The sequence below is a fragment of the Crinia signifera genome, chromosome 6 (assembly GCF_055691185.1).
Source record: "Crinia signifera chromosome 6, ASM5569118v1, whole genome shotgun sequence".
NCBI lineage: Eukaryota > Metazoa > Chordata > Amphibia > Anura > Myobatrachidae > Crinia > Crinia signifera.
The window spans coordinates 281050406-281074651 of NC_139222.1; the positions used below are offsets into that span (position 1 = coordinate 281050406).

The 24246-nt window shown below is 44.1% G+C and overlaps 1 protein-coding gene across 35 annotated transcripts in view; it reads right to left on the reverse strand.

Annotated features, from left to right (window-relative positions):
* Positions 1 to 24246, reverse strand: part of TCF7L2 (transcription factor 7 like 2) — a 177192-nt gene that overhangs the window by 31123 nt on the left and 121823 nt on the right. Inside the window, exon 1 of one of the 35 annotated variants that reach the window (XM_083149811.1) lies at positions 18462 to 20111. The exons of the other annotated variants lie outside the window; for them this stretch is intronic. Within the exon in view, the coding sequence (XP_083005937.1) occupies positions 18462 to 18584 (123 nt within the window). The 5' untranslated portion in view covers positions 18585 to 20111. Of the gene's footprint in view, positions 1 to 18461; positions 20112 to 24246 lie in introns of those variants that run through there. 35 annotated transcript variants of the gene reach the window in all.

The following is a 24246-nucleotide window of genomic DNA, read 5'->3' on the forward strand; positions in this document are numbered from 1 at the left end:
GATGCCATGACATTAGGTATACAATAATAGCTTTGTATGACATACAATGAGGTTTTACGCATCCTGTCCACTATCCACGCCACCCCGAAGCATGGCAAACGCAGCGGAACGCGTCCGCCGACCTTTTCATACCCCCACTATCCACATCGGCGTGGAGTTGATTTTACATATTGTGGCGAGCGCAGCGAGCCACCGAGCCTGAAGCGTGGCGAGCGCAGCGCGCCCCGCGAGGTGACGTGGAATACAAGTAAAGTAATCAGCATCCCCACGCGGGGCTCACTACGCTCGGTGGCTCGCCACACTATAGAAATTCAACTCCACGCCGACGTGGATAGTGGGGGTATGAAAAGGTCGGAGGACGCGTTCTGCCGCCGCTCACCACGCTTCGGGGTCGCGTGGATAGTGGGGGGGTACCTAAAACCTCATTGTATGTCATACAATGCTATTATTGTATACCTAATGTCATGGCATCGTACACCCTATAAAATTGCATGCGATGCGATTTTGCGGGAGGTGCGATGCGATGCGTTCCCCCGGGGCTAAGAGAGCAGTGCATAAATTACATAGGAAAATCTCATCGCATCGCATGCCCCTTAGAATGGCACATGCGATGCGATTTTCCTAAGTTACCCAATTGGGCACCCAACTAAAGGTCCCCATACAAGGTCCGTTTATCGGATCCGTTCTGTACTTATATAGCACACATCGCATGCCTTGTACATGCATTGTGCATGCGATGCAATGAAAAACAAGTACAAAAAGTATGTGCAGTACTTTTTGTACTGTACGATGAGATGCCGCGGAGTGCGCATCTCAAAGTACAAAACGGAAGGACCGTGTATGGGCACCTTAACATATAAGTACCCATATGTCCTGTCAGGAATACCTCTCCCCCACTGTGTATTACATATGTCCTGTCAGAAATACCTCTCCCTCACTGTATATTACATATGTCCTGTCAGGAATACCTCTCCCCCACTATATATTACATATGTCCTGTCAGAAATACCTCTCCCCCACTGTATATTACATATGTCCTGTCAGGAATACCTCTCCCCCACTGTATATTACATATGTCCTGTCAGGAATACCTCTCCATCACTATATATTACATATGTCCTGTCAGGAATACCTCTCCCCCACTGTATATTACATATGTCCTGTCAGGAATACCTCTCCCCCACTGTGTATTACATATGTCCTGTCAGGAATACCTCTCCCCCACTGTATATTACATATGTCCTGTCAGGAATACCTCTCCCCCACTGTGTATTACATATGTCCTGTCAGAAATACCTCTCCCTCACTGTATATTACATATGTCCTGTCAGAAATACCTCTCCCCCACTGTATATTACATATGTCCTGTCAGGAATACCTCTCCCCCACTGTATATTACATATGTCCTGTCAGGAATACCTCTCCCCCACTGTGTATTACATATGTCCTGTCAGAAATACCTCTCCCTCACTGTATATTACATATGTCCTGTCAGGAATACCACGGCCACACTATATATTACATATGTCCTGTCAGGAATACCTCTCCCTCACTATATATTACATATGTCCTGTCAGGAATACCTCTCCCTCACTATATATTACATATGTCCTGTCAGGAATACCTCTCCCTCACTATATATTACATATGTCCTGTCAGGAATACCTCTCCCTCACTATATATTACATATGTCCTGTCAGGAATACCTCTCCCTCACTATATATTACATATGTCCTGTCAGGAATACCTCTCCCTCACTATATATTACATATGTCCTGTCAGAAATACCTCTCCCTCACTGTATATTACACCTATGGTAGTTACACCCTTGTCTGTGTGATATATGTATGCATACATTAAATTGCCTATTTGAATGAGACTGGACTCTGTTAAAAGGTAAATACCCCTCCAGGATGGAGGGAATGGACTATCCCAGCCAAACTGTGCTTTTTGATATTGTTAAATAAAGTTGCAGGACAGAGAACGAAAACAGGAAGTTGCTGAGCATGAGGAGAGCAGAGAACAGTGGGGAGCTATTGGAACAGCAGGTTGTACTGGGATCTCATGTAAGTTTGTGTGAATGGACACTTTATAAAGCTGGGCAAACAGAATTCATCTTTAAGTGACCCTCTCCCAAATCTAACCAGCCACACCAAGAAAGACTGTCATGTTATAGACTGTATTGAATAACTCCAGACTTGCTCAGTGGCTCCGTCACATCCCGGCGGCTGGCATTGTCCCCCTGCGTCTCTATCCCCCCCCCCCCCCCCCCCTGCAGCCTGATGTCCTCCCGGCTGTGACACCTGCTGGGGGAGCAGGAGATCAAAGGAGGACGGGAGGCGCACGCGGACGGCGATAGAAGCCCATAGGCTTCTATAGGGTATCACCACCCAGAGGGAAACTGGCTGATGGGTGATGGTAAATAGGAAAATGCGGTAAAACCCCGGTTTTACCGCATTTTCCCTTTAGTACATCCCGCCCTAACAGTGATATAATCCAGGTACAACCAGTTCACTATAAAAACATTAATTATTGCGCAATAATATCTACTGTTGTCATTACCTACAGTATGCCGTAAGAATTATTTGTTACCGTTATCTAAGCAATAGGAATACTTCTGTTTACCGTGGTCTATGCAGTAACATTGAACATTTGACTGTTTGCCATTATTTATGCAATAGGGATACCTATAGGTTTATTGTGGTCTATGCCTTAATTAGCCAAATTATACCGATTGTATATCAGACGCAAATTATAAAAATTAAGTTAAATTAAATAGACAGTATATAATTTTAAATGTACCACAGCATTAATTGGTTACGGTGCTGTTCCCAACAATTAAACCAACATAACCAAAATTCAACTAAAAAGAGAAAGCGCACTTAATATATCAATATATTTAATTAATAAAAAGACACATTTTAAAACAATTCACTTGTGAATAGATATAACATGATAAATAAAATAAGAATCAACTTTAAATATCGCTCAAAATTTATCCAGAGGTCAAATGTCACCAAACTATAGCTCCAATGCTCTTAAGGTGCCCACACACTAGAAAGATCTGCGATCGTAAGATGTGCGCATAAATTAGCCTTGAAATCTTTTTTCCGTCCTGGACAAAAGATTTCAGGCAAGCGCACATCTTTACCAAAGATTTTTCTAAAGATCCCATGTGCGTTCCTATGGATCTTTTGTTAAATCTTCTGATCTTTTGTGCAGCACGTAAGATCAGAAGATTCAGCTAAAGATCCACGGGAGCGCGCATCGGACAAAATCGGCCGTCAAATGACCGGTCGTTCTCTGATTGGCTGAGAGAACTTTCAGCCAATCAGAGAACGGCCGGTCATTTGACAGGTATTTTAAAAATCGAATAGCCGCCACTGCACTGCACGTCCCGTCCCGCAGTGGCAACGCTGCTATTTGTGATCCCATGCCCGGCCAGGTCAGTGTGTGTGCGCGCTAGTGCTCAGAGACCCGCTGCCCGCCGTGCTCCCGGTCAGTCTGCATGCATATGCCTGACAGGTGGGCAGGCATATGCATAGCATACAGGGAGGTCGGATGATCTTATGTGCTGACCGTCCGACCTCCCTGAACCGATGCGCACGGGACCGCGCATCGGACCGGATCATATATCACACAACTGCGATTTTGGGCCGATACCACCCGGTTAACGTCCCAAAGTGCCGAAATCGGATGAAATCGTCCCAAAATCGCATAGTCTATGGGGGCCTTTACTGTTCTTTGAAGGCGCAGGTTGCCTAATACTGTGCAAATAAAGTGTTAATCTCTTTTGAACCACTCTGAGTCGACATAGAAGCAGCAGTACCATCCAAGCGGCAACACCGGTAAGACAGCACACCGAAATACACCTGTGGTTATCACATCTGCATTATATATTACATATATTCTGTCAGGAATACCTCTTCCCGAACATGTATTTATATACTATATATCCCATCAGCAACACCTAATGTATATGCCAGGAAATCAACACCTAACTGCCATGTTACCGACTGTGGGGCAGATGTATTAATCCTTAACAAGAGATAAATGCAAGGGTGATAAGGAGAGATAAATGTCCGGACAATTAAGATTAAGAGCTGATCACGGCCAATTGCCGAACGACTGCAGATGCGTATGAATCGTGGCTTGCATGCGCATGCCCAAACGGCAACAGAATTCAACATCTACTCGCTAGCCGGCATTTGTGGGTGTCACTCAGCTGTTTTCTGGGTGTGTCAGGAAAAACTCAGATATCCCCAAAGATTTTGAGGAAGGGTCTGTGATGTCAGCCCTGCGCCTCGATCAGCCGAATTCAGATGGCGGCGCTGGTTGCGTAGCATATGCATGCAGCATGCCGTCCTGCGTATACATCACGCAGCAGCAATGTAGCAGGACAGAAATTAAGTTTGAACTTTAAGGTTCCCATACATTAGGCCGACTTGTCCGAAGGTCCGACTTGGACCTTATTTCCCGGGAGAGTTTTGAAACAATTTGGAACTTGATGTGCCAAGTTTTGCATATGATAAATGGCATGCGACTATCACATGCAACTCCCGGCGAGCTGGATGACGGAGGGGAACCGGGCAAGGGGAAGCTGGGAGCCGGTAGGGGGGATGAAGAGTGTCAGGCGGGGGACTCACAGTGGCGGTGAGTGGACATGGGCGGGTGGAGCTGGGCAGCGGTGTTCTAGGAGAGCCAGGCAGGGGAGCCGGGAGATGAGCTGCAGAAGAAAAAATAACCCATACAAATGAATCTCAGCCAATCAGCAGTCACCCATTCATGTGGATGGGATTATTTAACCTCGTCTCCCAGCACCCGCACAGCTCCCCTGCCTGGCTGTTCGAGTAAACAGCGTCCTGCTACCCCCACCAGCGTCCACTCCCCGCCTCTTTAAGTCCCCCATCCACCACTCTTCATCCATCCACCCAGCTCCATGCTGCACATAACAGGACTGCGCACAGGGTAGGACGGGATGTCAAAATATAATTTTTTTTCTGATTTATCGGCCCAATCCATTTGAATTGGGTTAAATTGGACCAAAACACACTAGAGTATGGCAGCCTTAAGGTATCATATTTCTACCGAGCCAACCCCCACACTCCCATTGGCTAATTTAGTAGGAGCCTGGAGACGGGTTTAGGAGTGTAATAACTTATGCAGAGTTCCGGGTGCCGCACAGCGCCAGATACACAAAGGGCACCAAGACCCTGGGAAAACTAGCCATCACATATATTTCACACATCAGAATGTGGTGATAGCTAGATAGTGCTGCATATACCCTGTCAGGAATACCACTGCCACACTATATATTACACATGTCCTGTCAGTAATACCACTGCCACACTATATATTACACATGTCCTGTCAGTAATACCACTGCCACATTATATATTACACATGTCCTGTCAGTAATACCACTGCCACATTATATATTACACATTACCTGTCAGGCCTGTCAGTAATACCACTGACACACTACATATACAGTATATTATACATGACTTATCAGGAATACCACTGCCACATTATATATTACACATGACCTGTCAGTAATACCACTGCCACACTATATATTACACATGTCCTGTCAGTAATACCACTGCCACATTATATATTACACATGTCCTGTCAGTAATACCACTGCCACATTATATATTACACATTACCTGTCAGGCCTGTCAGTAATACCACTGACACACTACATATACAGTATATTATACATGACTTATCAGGAATACCACTGCCACATTATATATTACACATGACCTGTCAGGAATAACACTGCCACATTATATATTACACATGTCCTGCCAGTAATACCACTGCCACACTATATATTACACATGTCCTGTCAGTAATACCACTGCCACATTATATATTACACATGTCCTGTCAGGAATACCACTGCCACACTATATATTACACATATCCTGTCAGTAATACCACGGCCACACTATATATTACACATGTCCTGTCAGTAATACCACGGCCACACTATATATTACATATGTCCTGTCAGTAATACCACTGCCACACTATATATTACACATGTCCTGTCAGTATTACCACTGCCACACTATATATTACACATGTCCTGCCAGTAATACTACGGCCACACTATATATTACACATGTCCTGTCAGTAATACCACTGCCACACTATATATTACATATATCCTGTCAGTAATACCACTGCCACACTATATATTACACATGTCCTGTCAGAAATACCATTGCCACACTATATATTACACATATCCTGTCAGTAATACCACGGCCACACTATATATTACACATATCCTGTCAGTAATACCACTGCCACTAGGGTGGCCAATCCCGGGATCGGGATCGGCGGGATCCCGGGATTTGGCCCTAAAAAGTCCGGGATTTCAATCCCGGGATTGGAGTATCCAATCCCGGGATTTCGGTATTAGACTGCGCATGCGCAGTCTAATACCGGGCAGCGTCTGAACACTCGCTCAGACGCTGCCCGACTGTTCCAGACCCCTGCGTGCGGCCTGCGCAGCGTGACGGTCACGCTGTGCAGGCCACACACACCGCCCACAGTGTCGCTCCTCCTGCCCGCCCGCCCCCACCTCTTCTCCAGCGCCGGCCAGCCCGCCCCTTTACTGACGCCGGCTCACCCGCGCCTTCCTCCCGGCTGCAGTGATGATATGAGGAGGTGCACGAGCCCGACGGCACCGTGCACCTCAGAACCCACACCACTCCCGGCCGCCCGCCTGCCAATGTAAGTAAATCTGCGGGTCGGCCGGTGTGGGGGTGGGTATAGGGCACATGCCAGCAAACTAAGGATGCCAATCCCGGGATCCCGGGATTGAGCATTTTTCAATCCCGGGATTGAAAAAATGCCCCGGGATTGGCATCCCTAACTGCCACACTATATATTACACATGTCCTGTCAGTAATACCACTGCCACACTATATATTACACATGTCCTGCCAGTAATACTACGGTCACACTATATATTACACATGTCCTGTCAGTAATACCACTGCCACACTATATATTACATATATCCTGTCAGGAATACCACTGCCACATTATATATTACACATGTCCTGTCAGGAATACCATTGCCACACTATATATTACACATGTCCTGTCAGTAATACCACGGCCACACTATATATTACATATGTCCTGTCAGTAATACCACTGCCACACTATATATTACACATATCCTGTCAGGAATACCACTGCCACACTATGGGCAGGATGTATTAATATACATCGCCGCCCTTCGCCCGCCAGCCGCCGTGATGCTACCACATATGTACTAACATATGCGGCTAGCATCGGGTTGCGGTGACGGTGACCCCCGCGATACCTGTAATGTGCTGTGCGGGGGTCTCCGTCACATCCCGGCGGCTGTCAGTGTCCCCCTGAATCTCCTCCTCCCCCCTGCAGCCGGATGTCCTCCTGGCTGTGACACCTGCAGTGTTGGGAAAGGAGGAGATCGATAGAGGACGGGAGGGGGGGGGGGGGTTGCGCGGACAGAGATCGAAGCCCACAGGCCTCTATAGGGTATCGCCACCCAGAGGGTGGCGATACCCTGCCAGGCAGAGACGGGGTGGACTTCTAATGGTACATACGAAAATGCGGTAAAACCTCAGTTTTACCGCATTTTCCCTCTAGTACATCCCGCCCTGTATATTACACATACCGTATCCTGTCAGGAATAACACTGCCGCACTATATATTACACATGTCCTGTCAGTAATACCACTGCCACACTATATATTACACATGTCCTGTCAGTAATACCACTGCTACACTATATATTACACATGACCTGTCAGGAATACCACAGCCACATTATATATTACACATGTCCTGTCAGTAATACCACAGCCACAATATATATTACACATGTCCTGTCAGGGATTCAGTATGAAATCCCGGCGTTCGAAATCCCGACAAGGGGGGGGGGGGGGGGGGGCGTGGATCGCTGCACTCGCCATGCAGCGGGCCTGGTGTATTTATTCTCCCTCCAGGGGTGTCGTGGACACCCACGGAGGGAGAAAGTGTTGGGATTTCGGCGGTCGGGAATTCGGCGGTCGGGATTCCGGCGTCGGGATTCTGAACGCCAGGATCCCGACTGCCGGGATTTTAACTGCACCCCGTCAGGAATACCACGGCCACACTATATATTACACATATCGTGTCTGTAATACCACGGCCACACTATATATTACACATGTCGTGTCTGTAATACCACTGCCACACTATATATTACACATGTACTTTCAGTAATACCACTGCCGCACTATATATTACACATGTCCTGTCAGTAATAACACTGCCACACTATATATTACACCTGACCTGTCAGTAATACTACTGCCACACTATATATTACACATGTACTGTCAGTAATACCACTGCCACACTATATATTACACATGTACTGTCAGTAATACCACAGCCACACTATATATTACACATGTCCTGTCAGTAATACCACTGCCACACTATATATTACACATGTCCTCTCAGTAATACCACTGCCACACTATTTATTACACCTGACCTGTCAGTAATACTACTGCCACACTATATATTACACATGTACTGTCAGTAATACCACTGCCACACTATATATTACACATGTCCTGTCAGTAATACCACTGCCACATTATATATTACACATGTCCTGTCAGTAATACCACTGCCACACTATATATTACACATGTCCTCTCAGTAATACCACGGCCACATTATATATTACACATGTCGTGTCTGTAATACCACTGCCACACTATATATTACAAATGTCCTGTCAGTAATACCACTGCCACACTATATATTACACGTGACCTGTCAGTAATACCACTGCCACACTATATATTACAAATGTCCTGTCAGTAATACCACTGCCACACTATATATTACACGTGACCTGTCAGGAATACCACGGCCACACTTTATATTACATATGTCCTGTCAGTAATACCACTGCCACACTATATATTACACATGTCCTGTCAGTAATACCACTGCCACACTATATATTACACGTGACCTGTCAGTAATAACACTGCCACACTATATATTACACGTGACCTGTCAGTAATACCACAGCCACACTATATATTACACGTGACCTGTCAGTAATACCACAGCCACACTATATATTACACATGTCCTGTCAGTAATACCACTGCCACACTATATATTACACATGTCCTGTCAGGAATACCACTGTCACACTATATATTACACGTGTCCTCTCAGTAATACCACGGCCACATTATATATTACACATGTCCTGTCAGTAATACCACGGCCACATTATATATTACACATGTCCTGTCAGTAATACCACTGCCACACTATATATTACACATGTCCTGTCAGTAATACCACTGCCACACTATATATTATATATGACCTGTAAGGAATACAACCGCCACATTATGGGCGAGATGTACTAAGCCTGAAAAGTGATAAAATGGAGAGTGATAAGCAGCCAGCCAATCAGCTCCTACCTGTCATATTTCAAACACAGCCTTTGACATGGCAGTTAGGAGCTGATTGACTGGTTGTTTATCAATAAGTAATACCACGGCCACACATATATATTACACCTGACCTGTCAGTAATACCACTGCCTCACTATATATTACACATGTCCTGTCAGGAATACCACTGCCACACTATATATTACACATGTCGTGTCAGTAATACCACTGCCACACTATATATTACACATGTCCTGTCAGGAACATGTACTGTCAGGAATAACACTGCCACACTATATATTACACATGTCCTGTCAGGAATAACACTGCCACACTATATATTACACATGTCCTGTCTGTAATACTACTGCCACACTATATATTACACATGTCCTGTCAGGAATACCACTGCCACATTATATATTACACATGTCCTGTCAGTAATACCACTGCCACATTATATATTACACATGTCGTGTCAGGAATACCACTGCCACATTATATATTACACATGTCCTGTCAGTAATACCACTGCCACACTATATATTATATATGACCTGTAAGGAATACAACCGCCACATTATGGGCGAGATGTACTAAGCCTGAAAAGTGATAAAATGGAGAGTGATAAGCAGCCAGCCAATCAGCTCCTACCTGTCATATTTCAAACACAGCCTTTGACATGGCAGTTAGGAGCTGATTGACTGGTTGTTTATCACGCTGCTTTTTATCACTTTTCAAATTTAGTACATCTGGCCCTCTATATTACACGTGACCTGTCAGTAATACCACTGCCACACTATATATTTCACATGACCTGTCAGTAATACCACTGTCACACTATGGGGGGTATTCAATCGTTGTTGTGCACCGGCAGCCATCTCCCGACGGGGGAGATAGCTGCGGTGCCCTATTCAATGCTGTCTTCCCCGAAAGCATTGAACAGGGTTTCACCGCAGAACGAGCCCGACATCACAAGCTGTTGGGCTCGTTCTGCCGAGAAAAGCTGGAAATAGGCGAGCTCCAGGTCGGAGCTCGTCTATATCCGTCCTCGACTCGCGGCCACACCCCCTTCTCGCCGCCCGGGACATTGAATCACGACTGCCGAGCTCCGGGCGAGTTGACCGAGAACGGGACAGGGGCACGGCTGTCGAGCTTGCTCGACAGCCGTTCCCCTAACATTGAATACCCCCCTAAATATTATATATGACCTGTAAGGAATACAACCGCCACATTATATATTACACGTGACCTGTCAGCAATACCACGGCCACACTATATATTACACATGTCCTGTCAGTAATACCACCGCCACATTATATATTACACGTGACCTCTCAGTAATACCACAGCCACACTATATATTACACATGTCGTGTCAGGAATACCACTGCCACACTATATATTACACATGTCCTGTCAGTAAGAACACTGCCACACTATATATTACACATGACCTGTCAGGAATACCACGGCCACACTATATATTACACATGTCGTGTCAGGAATACCACTGCCACATAATATATTACACATGACCTGTCAGTAATACCACGGCCACACTATATATTACACATGTCCTGTCAGTAATAACACTGCCACACTATATATTACACATGTCCTGTCAGTAATAACACTGCCACACTATATATTACACATGACCTGTCAGGAATACCACTGCCACACTATATATTACATATGTCCTGTCAGTAATACCACGGCCACATTATATATTACACATGACCTGTCAGGAATACCACTGCCACACTATATATTACACATGTCGTGTCAGGAATACCACGGCCACATTATATATTACACATGACCTGTCAGTAATACCACTGCCACACTATATATTACACATGACCTGTCAGGAATACCACGGCCACACTATATATTACACATGTCGTGTCAGGAATACCACGGCCACACTATATATTACACGTGACCTGTCAGTAATAACACTGCCACACTATATATTACACGTGACCTGTCAGTAATACCACAGCCACACTATATATTACACATGTCGTGTCAGTAATACCACTGCCACACTATATATTACACATGTCCTGTCAGGAATACCTATGTCACACTATATATTACACATGACCTGTCAGTAATACCACTGCCACACTATATATTACACATGACCTGTCAGGAATACCACGGCCACACTATATATTACACATGTCGTGTCAGGAATACCACGGCCACACTATATATTACACGTGACCTGTCAGTAATAACACTGCCACACTATATATTACACGTGACCTGTCAGTAATACCACAGCCACACTATATATTACACATGTCGTGTCAGTAATACCACTGCCACACTATATATTACACATAACCTGTCAGGAATACCTATGTCACACTATATATTACACATGACCTGTCTGTAATACCACAGCCACACTATATATTACACATGTCGTGTCAGGAATACCACGGCCACAATATATATTACACGTGACCTGTCTGTAATACCACAGCCACACTATATATTACACATGTCGTGTCAGTAATACCACAGCCACACTATATATTACACATGTCCTGTCAGTAATAACACTGCCACACTATATATTACACATGACCTGTCAGGAATACAACTGCCACACTAAATATTACATATGTCCTGCCAGTAATAACACTGCCACACTATATATTACACATGTCGTGTCAGGAATACCACTGCCACACTATATATTACACATGTCGTGTCAGGAATACCACGGCCACATTATATACCACATTATATATTACACATGACCTGTCAGGAATAACACTGCCACACTATATATTACACATGACCTGTCAGGAATACCACTGCCACACTATATATTACACATGTCCTGTCAGTAATACCACTGCCACACTATATATTACACATGACCTGTCAGGAATACCACTGCCACACTATATATTACACATGTCCTGTCTGTAATACCACAGCCACGCTATATATTACACATGTCCTGTCAGTAATACCACTGCCACACTTTATATTACACATGTCCTGTCAGGAATACCACGGCCACACTACTGTATATATTACACATGACCTGTCAGTAATACCACGGCCACACTATATATTACACACGATCTGACATAAATATCCCTAGTATATATAAACTGAATACCACCATCTATCTATAACTATAATATCTGTCAGGAAAACCATTTGCCAACTATATATGAAATATGACATGTCAGGACTATCTCTGCCTGCTACATACTACCTAGAAAATGTCAGGAATAACATCCACCAATTATATATTACATGTAACTTTTCGTGTATATCAAGCTCTATAAATATTATATATAAGGCCAGATGCACTAAGCTTCAAAAGTGAAAACATGGAAAGTAATAAACAGCCAACCAATCAGCTCCTGTCTGAAATTTTATAAACACAGCCTGTTACATGGCAGGAAGAAGCTGATTGGTTGGCTGTTTATCACTCTCCATTGTATCACTTTGATGCTTAGTGCATCTGGCCCGTAACCTGTCAGGAAAACTGTGTCCCTGCATTCAAGCCACATAATGTACCAGGAATATTGTATCCCTGTGTACAGGCCACACAATGTACCAGGAATACTGTATCCCTGTATACAGGTCATATAATGTACCAGGAATACTGTATCCCTGTATACAAGCCACATAATGTACTACCAGGAATACTATATCCCTGTATACAGGCCATATAATGTGTCAGGAATACTGTATCCATGTATACAGGCCATATAATGTACCAGGAACACTGTATCCCTGCATACAGGCCACATGATGTACTACCAGGAATACTATATCCCTGTATACAGGCCATATAATGTGTCAGGAATACTGTATCCATGTATACAGGCCATATAATGTACCAGGAATACTGTATCCCTGTATACAGGCCACATAATGTACCAGGAATACTGTATCTCTGTATACAGGCCACAATGTGCCAGGAATACTGTATCCATGTATACAGGCCATATAATGTACCAGGAATACTATATCCCTGTATACAGGCCACAATGTGCCAGGAATACTGTATCCATGTATACAGGCCATATAATGTACCAGGAACACTGTATCCCTGCATACAGGCCACATAATGTACCAGGAATACTGTATCCCTGCATACAGGCCACATAATGTACCAGGAATACTATATCCCTGTATACAGGCCATATAATGTGTCAGGAATACTGTATCCCTGTATACAGGCCACATAATGTACTACCAGGAATACTATATCCCTGTATACAGGCCATATAATGTGTCAGGAATACTGTATCCATGTATACAGGCCATATAATGTACCAGGAATACTGTATCCCTGTATACAGGCCACATAATGTACCAGGAATACTGTATCTCTGTATACAGGCCACAATGTGCCAGGAATACTGTATCCATGTATACAGGCCATATAATGTACCAGGAACACTGTATCCCTGCATACAGGCCACATAATGTACCAGGAATACTGTATCCCTGCATACAGGCCACATAATGTACCAGGAATACTATATCCCTGTATACAGGCCATATAATGTGTCAGGAATACTGTATCCCTGTATACAGGCCACATAATGTACCAGAAATACTGTATCCCTGTATACAGGCCACAGAATGTGCCAGGAATACTGTATCCCTGCATACAGGCCACATAATGTACTACCAGGAATACTGTATCCCTGCATACAGGCCACATAATGTACTACCAGGAATACTGTATCCCTGTATACAGGCCACACAATGTACCAGGAACACTGTATCCCTGTATACAGGCCACATAGTGTACTACCAGGAACACTGTATCCCTGTATACAGGCCACATATTGTACTACCAGGAATACTGTATCCCTGTATACAGGCCACATAATGTACCAGGAATACTGTATCCCTGTATACAAGCCATATAATGTACCAGGAATACTGTATCCCTGCATACAAGCCATATAATGTACCAGGAATATTGTATCCCTGTATACAGGCCACATAATGTACCAGGAATACTGTATCCCTGCATACAGGCCACATAATGTACCAGGAATACTGTTTCCCTGTATACAGGCCACATGATGTACTACCAGAAACAGCGGCGTAACTATAGCACCGCAGCCCCCGCCACCGCGGGGGGGGGCGCTGTGCATGTGGGGGCGCCGGGGGCTGCGGTGATATAGTTACACCCCCCCAATCCCCCGCAGACTTACCTATCTCGCTGGTCCCGGCGGCTCCGTTCTTCTGCTGAGGACCACCACAAAATGGCCGCCCCCATATAGCACACAGTTCTCTAAAACTGTCTGCTGTATGGGGGCGGCCATTTTGTGGTGGTCCTCAGCAGAAGAACGGAGCCGCTGGGACCAGCGCGATAGGTAAGGCTGCGGGGGATTGCATGGGCGGCGGGTGGCTGGGGGGGGGGGGCGGGCACCCGAAACTTAGCTACGCCACTGACCAGGAATACTGTATACAGGCCATATAATGTACCAGGAATACTGTATCCCTATATACAGGCCACATAATGTGCCAGGAATACTGTATCCATGTATACAGGCCATATAATGTACCAGGAATACTGTATCCCTGTATACAAGCCATATAATGTACCAGGAATAGTGTATCCCTGTATAGAGGCCACACAATGTGCCAGGAATACTGTATCCCTGTATACAGGCCACAGAATGTGCCAGGAATACTGTATTCATGTATACAGGCCATATAATGTACCAGGAATAGTGTATCCCTGTATACAGGCCATATAATGTACCAGGAATACTGTATCCCTGTATACAGGCCATATAATGTGTCAGGAATACTGTATCCCTGTATACAGGCCACATAATGTACCAGGAATACTGTATCCCTGTATACAGGCCACATAATGTGTCAGGAATACTGTATCCCTGCATACAGGCCACATAATGTACCAGGAACACTGTATCCCTGTATACAGGCCACATAATGTACCAGGAATACCGTATCCCTGTATACAGGCCATATAATGTACCAGGAATACTGTATCCATGTATACAGGCCATATAATGTGTCAGGAATACTGTATACAGGTCATATAATGTACCAGGAATACTGTATCCCTGTATACAGGCCACATAATGTACCAGGAATATTGTATCCCTGCATACAGGCCACATAATGTACCAGGAACACTGTATCCCTGCATACAGGCCACATAATGTACCAGGAACACTGTATCCCTGCATACAGGCCACACAATGTACCAGGAATACTGTATCCCTGCACACAGGCCACATAATGTACCAGGAATACTGTATCCCTGCACACAGGCCACATAATGTACCAGGAATATTGTATCCCTGTATACAGGCCACATAATGTACCAGGAATACTGTATCCCTGTGTACAGGCCATATAATGTGCCAGGAATATTGTATCCCTGCATACAGGCCACATAATGTACCAGGAATATTGTATCCCTGCACACAGGCCACATAATGTACCAGGAATACTGTATCCCTGTATACAGGCCACACAATGTACCAGGAATACTGTATCCCTGTATACAGGCCACATAATGTACCAGGAATACTGTATCCCTGTATACAGGCCACATAATGTACCAGGAATACTGTATCCCTGTATACAGGCCACATAATGTACCAGGAATACTGTATCCCTGCATACAAGCCACATAATGTACCAGGAATACTGTATCCCTGTATACAGGCCACATAATGTACCGGGAATACTGTATCCCTGTATACAGGCCATATAATGTACCAGGAATACCGTATCCCTGCATACAGGCCACATAATGTACCAGGAATACTGTATCCCTGCATACAGGCCACACAATGTACCAGGAATACTGTATCCCTGTATACAGGCCACATAATGTACCAGGAATACTGTATCCCTGCACACAGGCCACATAATGTACCAGGAACACTGTATCCCTGCATACAGGCCACACAATGTACCAGTAATACTATATCCCTGTATACAGGCCACATAATGTACCAGGAATACTGTATCCCTGTATACAGGCCATATAATGTACCAGGAATACTGTATCCCTGTATACAGGCCATATAATGTACCAGGAATACTGTATCCCTGTATACAGGCCACATAATGTACCAGGAATATTGTATCTCTTTGTAATGTACCATCATATAACATAAACCTCCATTATTGGTTTGTAACCAGTCACAGGATACATGAGCGATCTCCTTAATTAACAATACTGTGTACTTACACTGATTAAAGGAAAGATATAATGAGGGGGCATGGACTGCATTTGTATTGTTATCGTTTGAAATAGCATAAAATAAAATCAGATATCGCGCTTTGTTATGAGCGTTGCTCCGCTACTACTGCTGCAGGCCTCATTACACTCCTGTTGCAATTCATGTTGCGGCCTTAGAAATCCACCTCACTCAGCCATCCCTGAGGTGATTCTCCTACATTCCCAGCTGTGGAGGAATGCAGGATCCAGTATCTATCGCACTACACAACCACAACTGGGGTATACTTTACACAAGTCTCTTACTACACAATGGTGCCTAATGGCTGACAATCACAGCATTGCAAATAAACATATTAACCCACACCTCGCTGGCGGAACAATGTCGTATTAATGGTGCACCCACGGACGATAACGAATACAAACATGAGTGTAAGGTGGTGCACATTGTGTCTTTACACCCCGTACCCCATCACATCACTGTATACCGACTTCCATAACTCACTGCCCTCACATTCATTTCAAGCGTAACCGGTTCCATTTTTGGGTCAGTAAAGTTCATCTGTGAGGTGACTGCAACCTCCTGACATTCGCCAACTGGGTACAGCTCTTCAATGATGCATGTGGATTTGCAACGGCTGGCCGTCGGCGACGAGGATATGTAGGAATGCGGACCATGCCGACACAGCAACAGTAATATGTCCGGGGGGATTTTATCGTTTGGGGTTCTTTTGCAATGGCGGCAGCAGGAAGCATCTTCATTTTGGCGTATTCCATAAATTATTTCTGTGTTCTAACGTATAATGTGCAATGTGGCACCTAGGTTACATCACAGGTGTGCACTGTAATACAGAACGCAACCTATATATATGCGATAGATAGATAGATAGATAGAAAGATGAGGCCAGGCCTACAAAAGAGCAATGCATTGAATACAGTATCCACAATAACAGTCTTTACACCTATGATATATTATATATATAAAACTTCTAGTAAAATAATGTAGTAGGCAGAGGAAACATTTAGGGGTCCCTATACAACACATTACAGCGGCCGATGTACTGAATTAATTATCACATATAAACTGACAGCTGTGATCCTTTCCTATTCAATTGCCAGGAGAGAGGAACCAGAAACAATTAGATATTGTTAGTTAGCAAACTCCGACCTGACCTTTACTCTTCAAACGGTGTGGCCTGACCTTCTGATAATGGTCCCGGCCGCCAGAATTAGCATCCTACCCCCCCTCTTCTACTTCCATTTCACACATTAAATGTTTCAAGTCTATTGCAAAGGTTTAGAAATGACTAAGAGGAGAATGATAAGGACAATAAAACAACAGCCAAGGTCTGGCCCCCAGCACGGGAAACACACGGAAGTAGCAGGTGACAGCAATACACGGCCCACCGCAAAATGCGGTGACAACTTCTGTCTATCTAAAGACGGAATGGGTTATTCCGGGTGCAATAGGGTAAGGGAGGAATGATTAACCCTGGAGATGCTGGGGGGAGTTCACTGTCATGGTATCTTTCTTGGTTCTGTCACTTTCTGTTGCTAATTGGCTGGTATGCAAACACAATAGCTCCTGTAGCACAGCGCACGCCTGAGTCCTCCGGCATTCACGGGGTTAAATTATTTAGTAGCAGCATGCGGGAGGAGGGGACATTTATTTACCCATCCCAAAAATGTGAGCGAGGCGCGAGATGAGATATGAGCGGATAAATGGCAGACGTGCTACTCACCCAGCAGTTGAGATTGGCGTGCCAGTTGCCAAGCTCCTGCAGGAACGATAATCCACAGGCTGGCATTGCTTTCTTGTCACTGGGCATATCCATCCCGACTAGAACCCCATCCCTTGTGTACATAGCAGCGTCACTACCGCATAGATTTTAGTCAAGTATCCCACTTCAGTACGTTCACCGCCAAGTTACTCTTTCCACCTCTATCCAGCTCCAACGAGACGTTCGCTCAGTCGCCCGCAAATAAAACGACCAATCTTGCCCGGAAGTTGCTCTGTTGTACTCTGTTGTGCAGCCTTAAACAGTACGGTCATTAACTAGCGAAGTCCCGTAACTGGCTGATTCTAAACACCTAAAGCCACCAGACCCGGCCATGATCAGAGGAACGGTAAGCCGCCACTAGCATGTAAACCTTATCAGAAGAAGAAAAAAAAAACGTGTGCCGTTAGCACAGCTCTCACCGAGATAGAAGGGGGTCTGGCCACATGGGGGAAGAGGGGGGTGGGGGTGGGGGAGAAAAACCAAAAACATGCAAAAAAGTTGCGGCAGCCACAGCCGAGGGCGCACAAGCAATAGGGAGAGCGCGGCTATTAATGGACCCTGTCCGGCAAAGCGTATCCGGCAGACTGGATCACCTGCTCCCCGATGCGATTATCAACAAGACATTTCTTGGGGACTGGATAGAAGGGAGAGAGAGAGAGAGAGAGAAGGAGTCGCTGTCTCTGTATCTAGGAGGGACAGGATGTGTGTGGCCTGCATCTACACACATGGAATTTCACTGTGGGTTTAAACGACCAGCAACACCACAATGCAGGAGAGACCTATTGTTAAGACTGGACTCCCAGTGGCCAAACGGGGGCTCTAAGCCCCTGTCCCACACACACACACAGGACCCTCTCAGTACGACAACTGCTAGCAGGCTGTAGGTGGCTTACACGGACTGATAAGTTCTTTTACCTATCTGAGTGATGCACAGCTACAGCTACACCAAGGCCATAGGCTGACGTAGCCTTTAACCATCTCCAACTAACAGTTATTAAAGCAGCGCTATAGATTCTAAAAGAAACACCTTAAAGGAACACTTTACTATAAGGTGTGACACCGAGTAACCGCAGAACTGCTTGGCGTAAGACTACAGATAACACCCGAATAGCCCTCAGTAGGACGCCACACCATAAGCTGGATCTCTCCTCACTGACCAATGCTCATTTCTCCCTGCACTCTGTAAAAGCGATGAACCGCGCTCCCTGCACATCACTCCCAGTCTTCCTCATATCCGTCCGGCCTCTGAGTGTCAGCCAGGGGACCTCTTAGGCCCTTAATACCGAAACAAAGGCCAGTGATTTCCCTTTACAAGGCAGTAACAAAAGCGATGTCCTCCGTTTGACAAGTAAGAAGCCCCAACAACAGGGGCAGCTAATTGCCTTCCCTCCCTCTATTCAGTGCGGCCACCACACTCCAGCGCCCTGCCTTTGTAACACGTGCAATTTCTTAAGCAAACGCAAAAGTGGTGACTGCTGACAGACAGTTCCCAATCGTTTAGTAACAATAACCCCCGGACGGGCATTTCCCAGCTGAGAGTTGGTTACTTCTGGCGCAGGCAATAACATAATGGGGGTGGGGGGAGCAGAAACATTCCAGAGCTGCTCGGGTTCCCGTGGAATCAGGAGCTTTGAGTGGCAGGCACTCGCTGCAGCCCCACACCGCGCAGGCTGTGATCTCAGTGGATCGCGGAGGTGCAGAGAGTTTCCAGAGTGCATGGAAATAAAACAACTCAAAAGATGGACAGGGAGCCGACAGCCGAACAACAATCCCAGCTAAACGGGGGGGCGTCCATGTGGTACGATAAACAGTACACAGGGCAAGGGCTAGCAACTGTACAACTACGTACTACTGTAACCAAAAAGCAACCATTTCTGCAGCAACCGATCAATTAAACTGCTCAAGGAAAAGCCATTGCAATAACTTTGTATCACAGTTTTTGTTTGAATATAGTTCAATAAATTGCGATAAAAAATGCTTAGAAAATAAAAACAATGTAAAAAAGTAAAGTAAAAAAAAAAACAGCAAAAAAAGACATTCAATCACTATTTGAGGAAATAAGAGCTTACCATTTACAGGTTTTGTATTGACTCCGTCACTGTGCTTAGTTTGGAGCATGCTGCCGTTTAGAGCCCTCCACAGACGGACATGAGAGCCTGTATGGAGAATGCGGCAGAATCCACTGGAGGGCAGCACGCTACACTAAAACCATTCAGCTCTGATACACCGGCTTCTCAGAACACATCCTCAAGTTCAGGCATTCAGAGAATTATCTCACTTGGTCGGGTAGAATATAATTATTAAGATCTCCCCAATTCAATGATGGTTGTCTAATGAAAGCTTCTCTTTTTTTTATTCGGTATTCTTTCGCTCCCCTATCCCCCCCCCCCTCCCACCCCCACCCCAACCCTCAGTTCAATGATGAGAACAAAAGCTGATATTTTGCTTCTCGACTTGGCAAATATAAAAGACAAATCCCCTACAAAGTTTCTCGCTTACTGTGGTGAAACAGAGTTCCTATTGAGCAAACGGGACACATTGTAACAAAAGGAAACCTAAACATTTTTCACTTTTAGGGATAAAACCAGCATCTCAAAACGTGGGTAAAATAACACGAAAACTAGCACCCAAAAATCCAAAAGTAAAACCGCAAAAAAAATAAAAAAATTGACATTCCCCCTAGAAAGCTTGCTGCAAATGCCGGCGCTCGGAAAAGTGACGCTCCGATTGGAATAAGACCGGAGCTGGGAGCCCCTTTTCCTGCGTATAATTCTCTCCTGGTTGGGAATGAACGAGAAAATAAAAGCGAGACAGAGATCTCGATAGGGTCTTCTCGAAAAGCGGTGGGTATCCTGGCACATGCTAAACTGCCGCGGCGCCTTCAAGCAGAGGGGTGAAAAAGAAATGACTATTGATCTTCAAATAGCGATAATTGAAAAGATCAAAAAGATTAAACAAAATCAAAAAAAAAAAATTTGCTGACTTACCATGCTATGCTTTTTGTGGCAACTTTGTAGAAATTTCTCTCAAAGCGGCTGCATCGGATGTGTCAAATATTTTCGCGGGCTGTGATCGTATTATTTCCGCAGCCCTGCCTTCCAATGCTTCAGAACTTTCCCTCGTCCTCTTTTTTTTTGTTTGTGGTACCTAGGATTTTTTTTTTTGTAGCAAAAGACTTTAAAAGCCTTCAGCTCAGCAAACCAGCACAAATTATCTTGCCACCTTGCGCAGCTCTGATGCTTTTGGCCGCTAACTTTGGAAGGCCTTTTACCACTGCATCAAAATTAGCATTGTCAAAGCACTTAATGAATATTAATATTGTATTTGTCATTGGAGCTACTCCGTTCCTGAACTCCGAGTCATCCATCAGGGACAAGATTAAGAACACAATTATTTCTGACTGACAGGGACCAAATCGGCTAGATTTTTTTTTTTTTTATCAATTCGGGAGGGGGGGGGGAAATACAATATCATCATCTTAAGGTGTCTCCCAGGGGAGTGGGGAACAGATTAATATGCTTTTAATGAAGTAAGGATCGTTATGTGTGAAGTGATATAGAATAAACTCAACCATTTCGTTACGGTTGTATCTCCTTTGGTTAGTGGAAAAAATGAATTTTATCAGACACCTGGAATTTCGGCCACGCTACTTTATTTATTTATTTTTTTGCATTTTCTTTATTGGTGGCGTGTCTTTTTTTTTTTTTTTTTGCTTGTTTTGCTTAGTTTTTTTTCTTTACTAGGATCTTTTTTTAAAAGTAAAAAAAAAATACTAATAAATAAAAATCAGCAATACTGTACGATACGGAAGAAATCCCACCTGGGTTAATTTTCTGTGCCCTGACTCTACCTTCTTGCAGCGCAGATAAGACAGAACAGTAAATAATTCTTACTCAAATTTGACAAGAAACACCTTTATCAGCTTCAATTCTTTACACTCTCATCTGCCGGTTCCCAAGTGGGGTCTCTATAAGACTCACTTCTAGATGAACTGATACATTTAAAGAACAGTTAAAAAAAACTACGTATCTGCCCTCTAATGATTCCTTCTGCGAACAAACACAGTACAAACAACATGTCCATCCTTCCACCTGGAAGGAAATAAATTCCGTAAGACTTAACTCAATATAACTTGGTGATGTTTGAATTTTTTCTCTCTCTAGATTAATAAATTGTAGGATCGGGGAGCTTAATCTGAACCGAAGTTCTTTAAAACCAAAAAACTGTTCCTAAAAACCCACATAGCCCACAGTACCGCGTAACCTACCTGGTTCCAAACAGGGGACACCATTCTGTCCAGTTTATTTACCCCTAAGTTCTCCCAAATCTGTGCTAAGATGCTATCATATCTCAAACGCCTTAAAAAAATTATATTTATCTTTTTTTACTTGTTATCAATCCAATTTGCAAAAATAGGGTTTATGGACGGGGACGTAACAGATGTTTTAGTTAATCTTCCCAATGAATCGCTTGTGGAGCTTATCTGAGGCTCCCACTGACCACTCCAATAGCCTCTAATACCATTAAGAACCCTTAGATGAACATTCTAAATTACAGGTTTGTTCCGAAAGGGTGTGAATGTGACCTCTGGTGCACCACCGCCTCCAACACACACACACTTATGCCGCACATACAGATGGTTTTTAAGCCTCCAGAAAAGCACAAACACAATTAAAATCTTTTGCTATAATCTATTATTCGCAGCCTTTTCTGCTGCCATAATACTCCAGCGACAATAATTTCAAGAAAAGAGCATCGGGCTGTTTCGGCATTGTGTTGCGGCACACAAAACACCACCCGGTTATGTATTGAAGCTTGTTTTTTGGTGTTCGTGTCAATCTTTTACTTAACTATATATTTGTTTAAACCTCTAACGGACATAGCTCCCGTCACAAAGTAGGGATAGAAATATATTATTGATGACATTAATGACGGTGTGGATTCTATATTCAGCTTCCCAGTTACCGCTTGACCAAGAACCCGCTGTTGTTAAATCCGCTGAAGTTATATTAGATAACGAACCATTTCATATTCTTACTCTGCACGTTGGTGGTGACCGTGTTTACATTTTACCGTTAACGATTTATTTCTGTCTTCCAAAAATGTGGTTACTGCGGATATACAACTGGGTTTTGGGAAATGTATAGATAGGGGTATTTTTTGTGTCTTAAGTAACAAACGCAAAAAAATTGAGCGTCTTCCTATAATCTTTACCGAGCATAATCAAATATTGTTTGTTTTGGATATGGCAAAGTCCTCACGGCGGCACTGAGCGTGCAGGTTTAGACATTTCTACGTCTGATACCTGATTTTGCTAATTACAATAAGAGCTATTAAGTAGACATCGCACTCCGGAGATTTCATGTTTTTTTTCTTCTCCTTGCTTCCCCAGCACGAAAGCATCAGCACTACTTTCAAATTAACTCTCCGACTTTGAAAGTTATTGATCTGCTATTAAGACACTAGTGAACTTGATGAAATGAGTGCTGTAGGTGCAGTCAGGACATCAAAGTCTCACACAGCCATATAATACGAGACGCTTTGATCCTGACTCGATCTGCAGAGGGTTTAAAGCCCGATTCTGCCTAAGCTGCCCTTCACACTCGTTGTGTCTGATCTGATGTCTTACCAGTTGCAGTCTTGATAATGTTAATAAAGCAGATTTTAGCAAATGATTTTTTTTTTTTTACAATGGAAACAAATTAATTATATAAAATGTCTGATGCTTTGTACATTTTATTTCTGA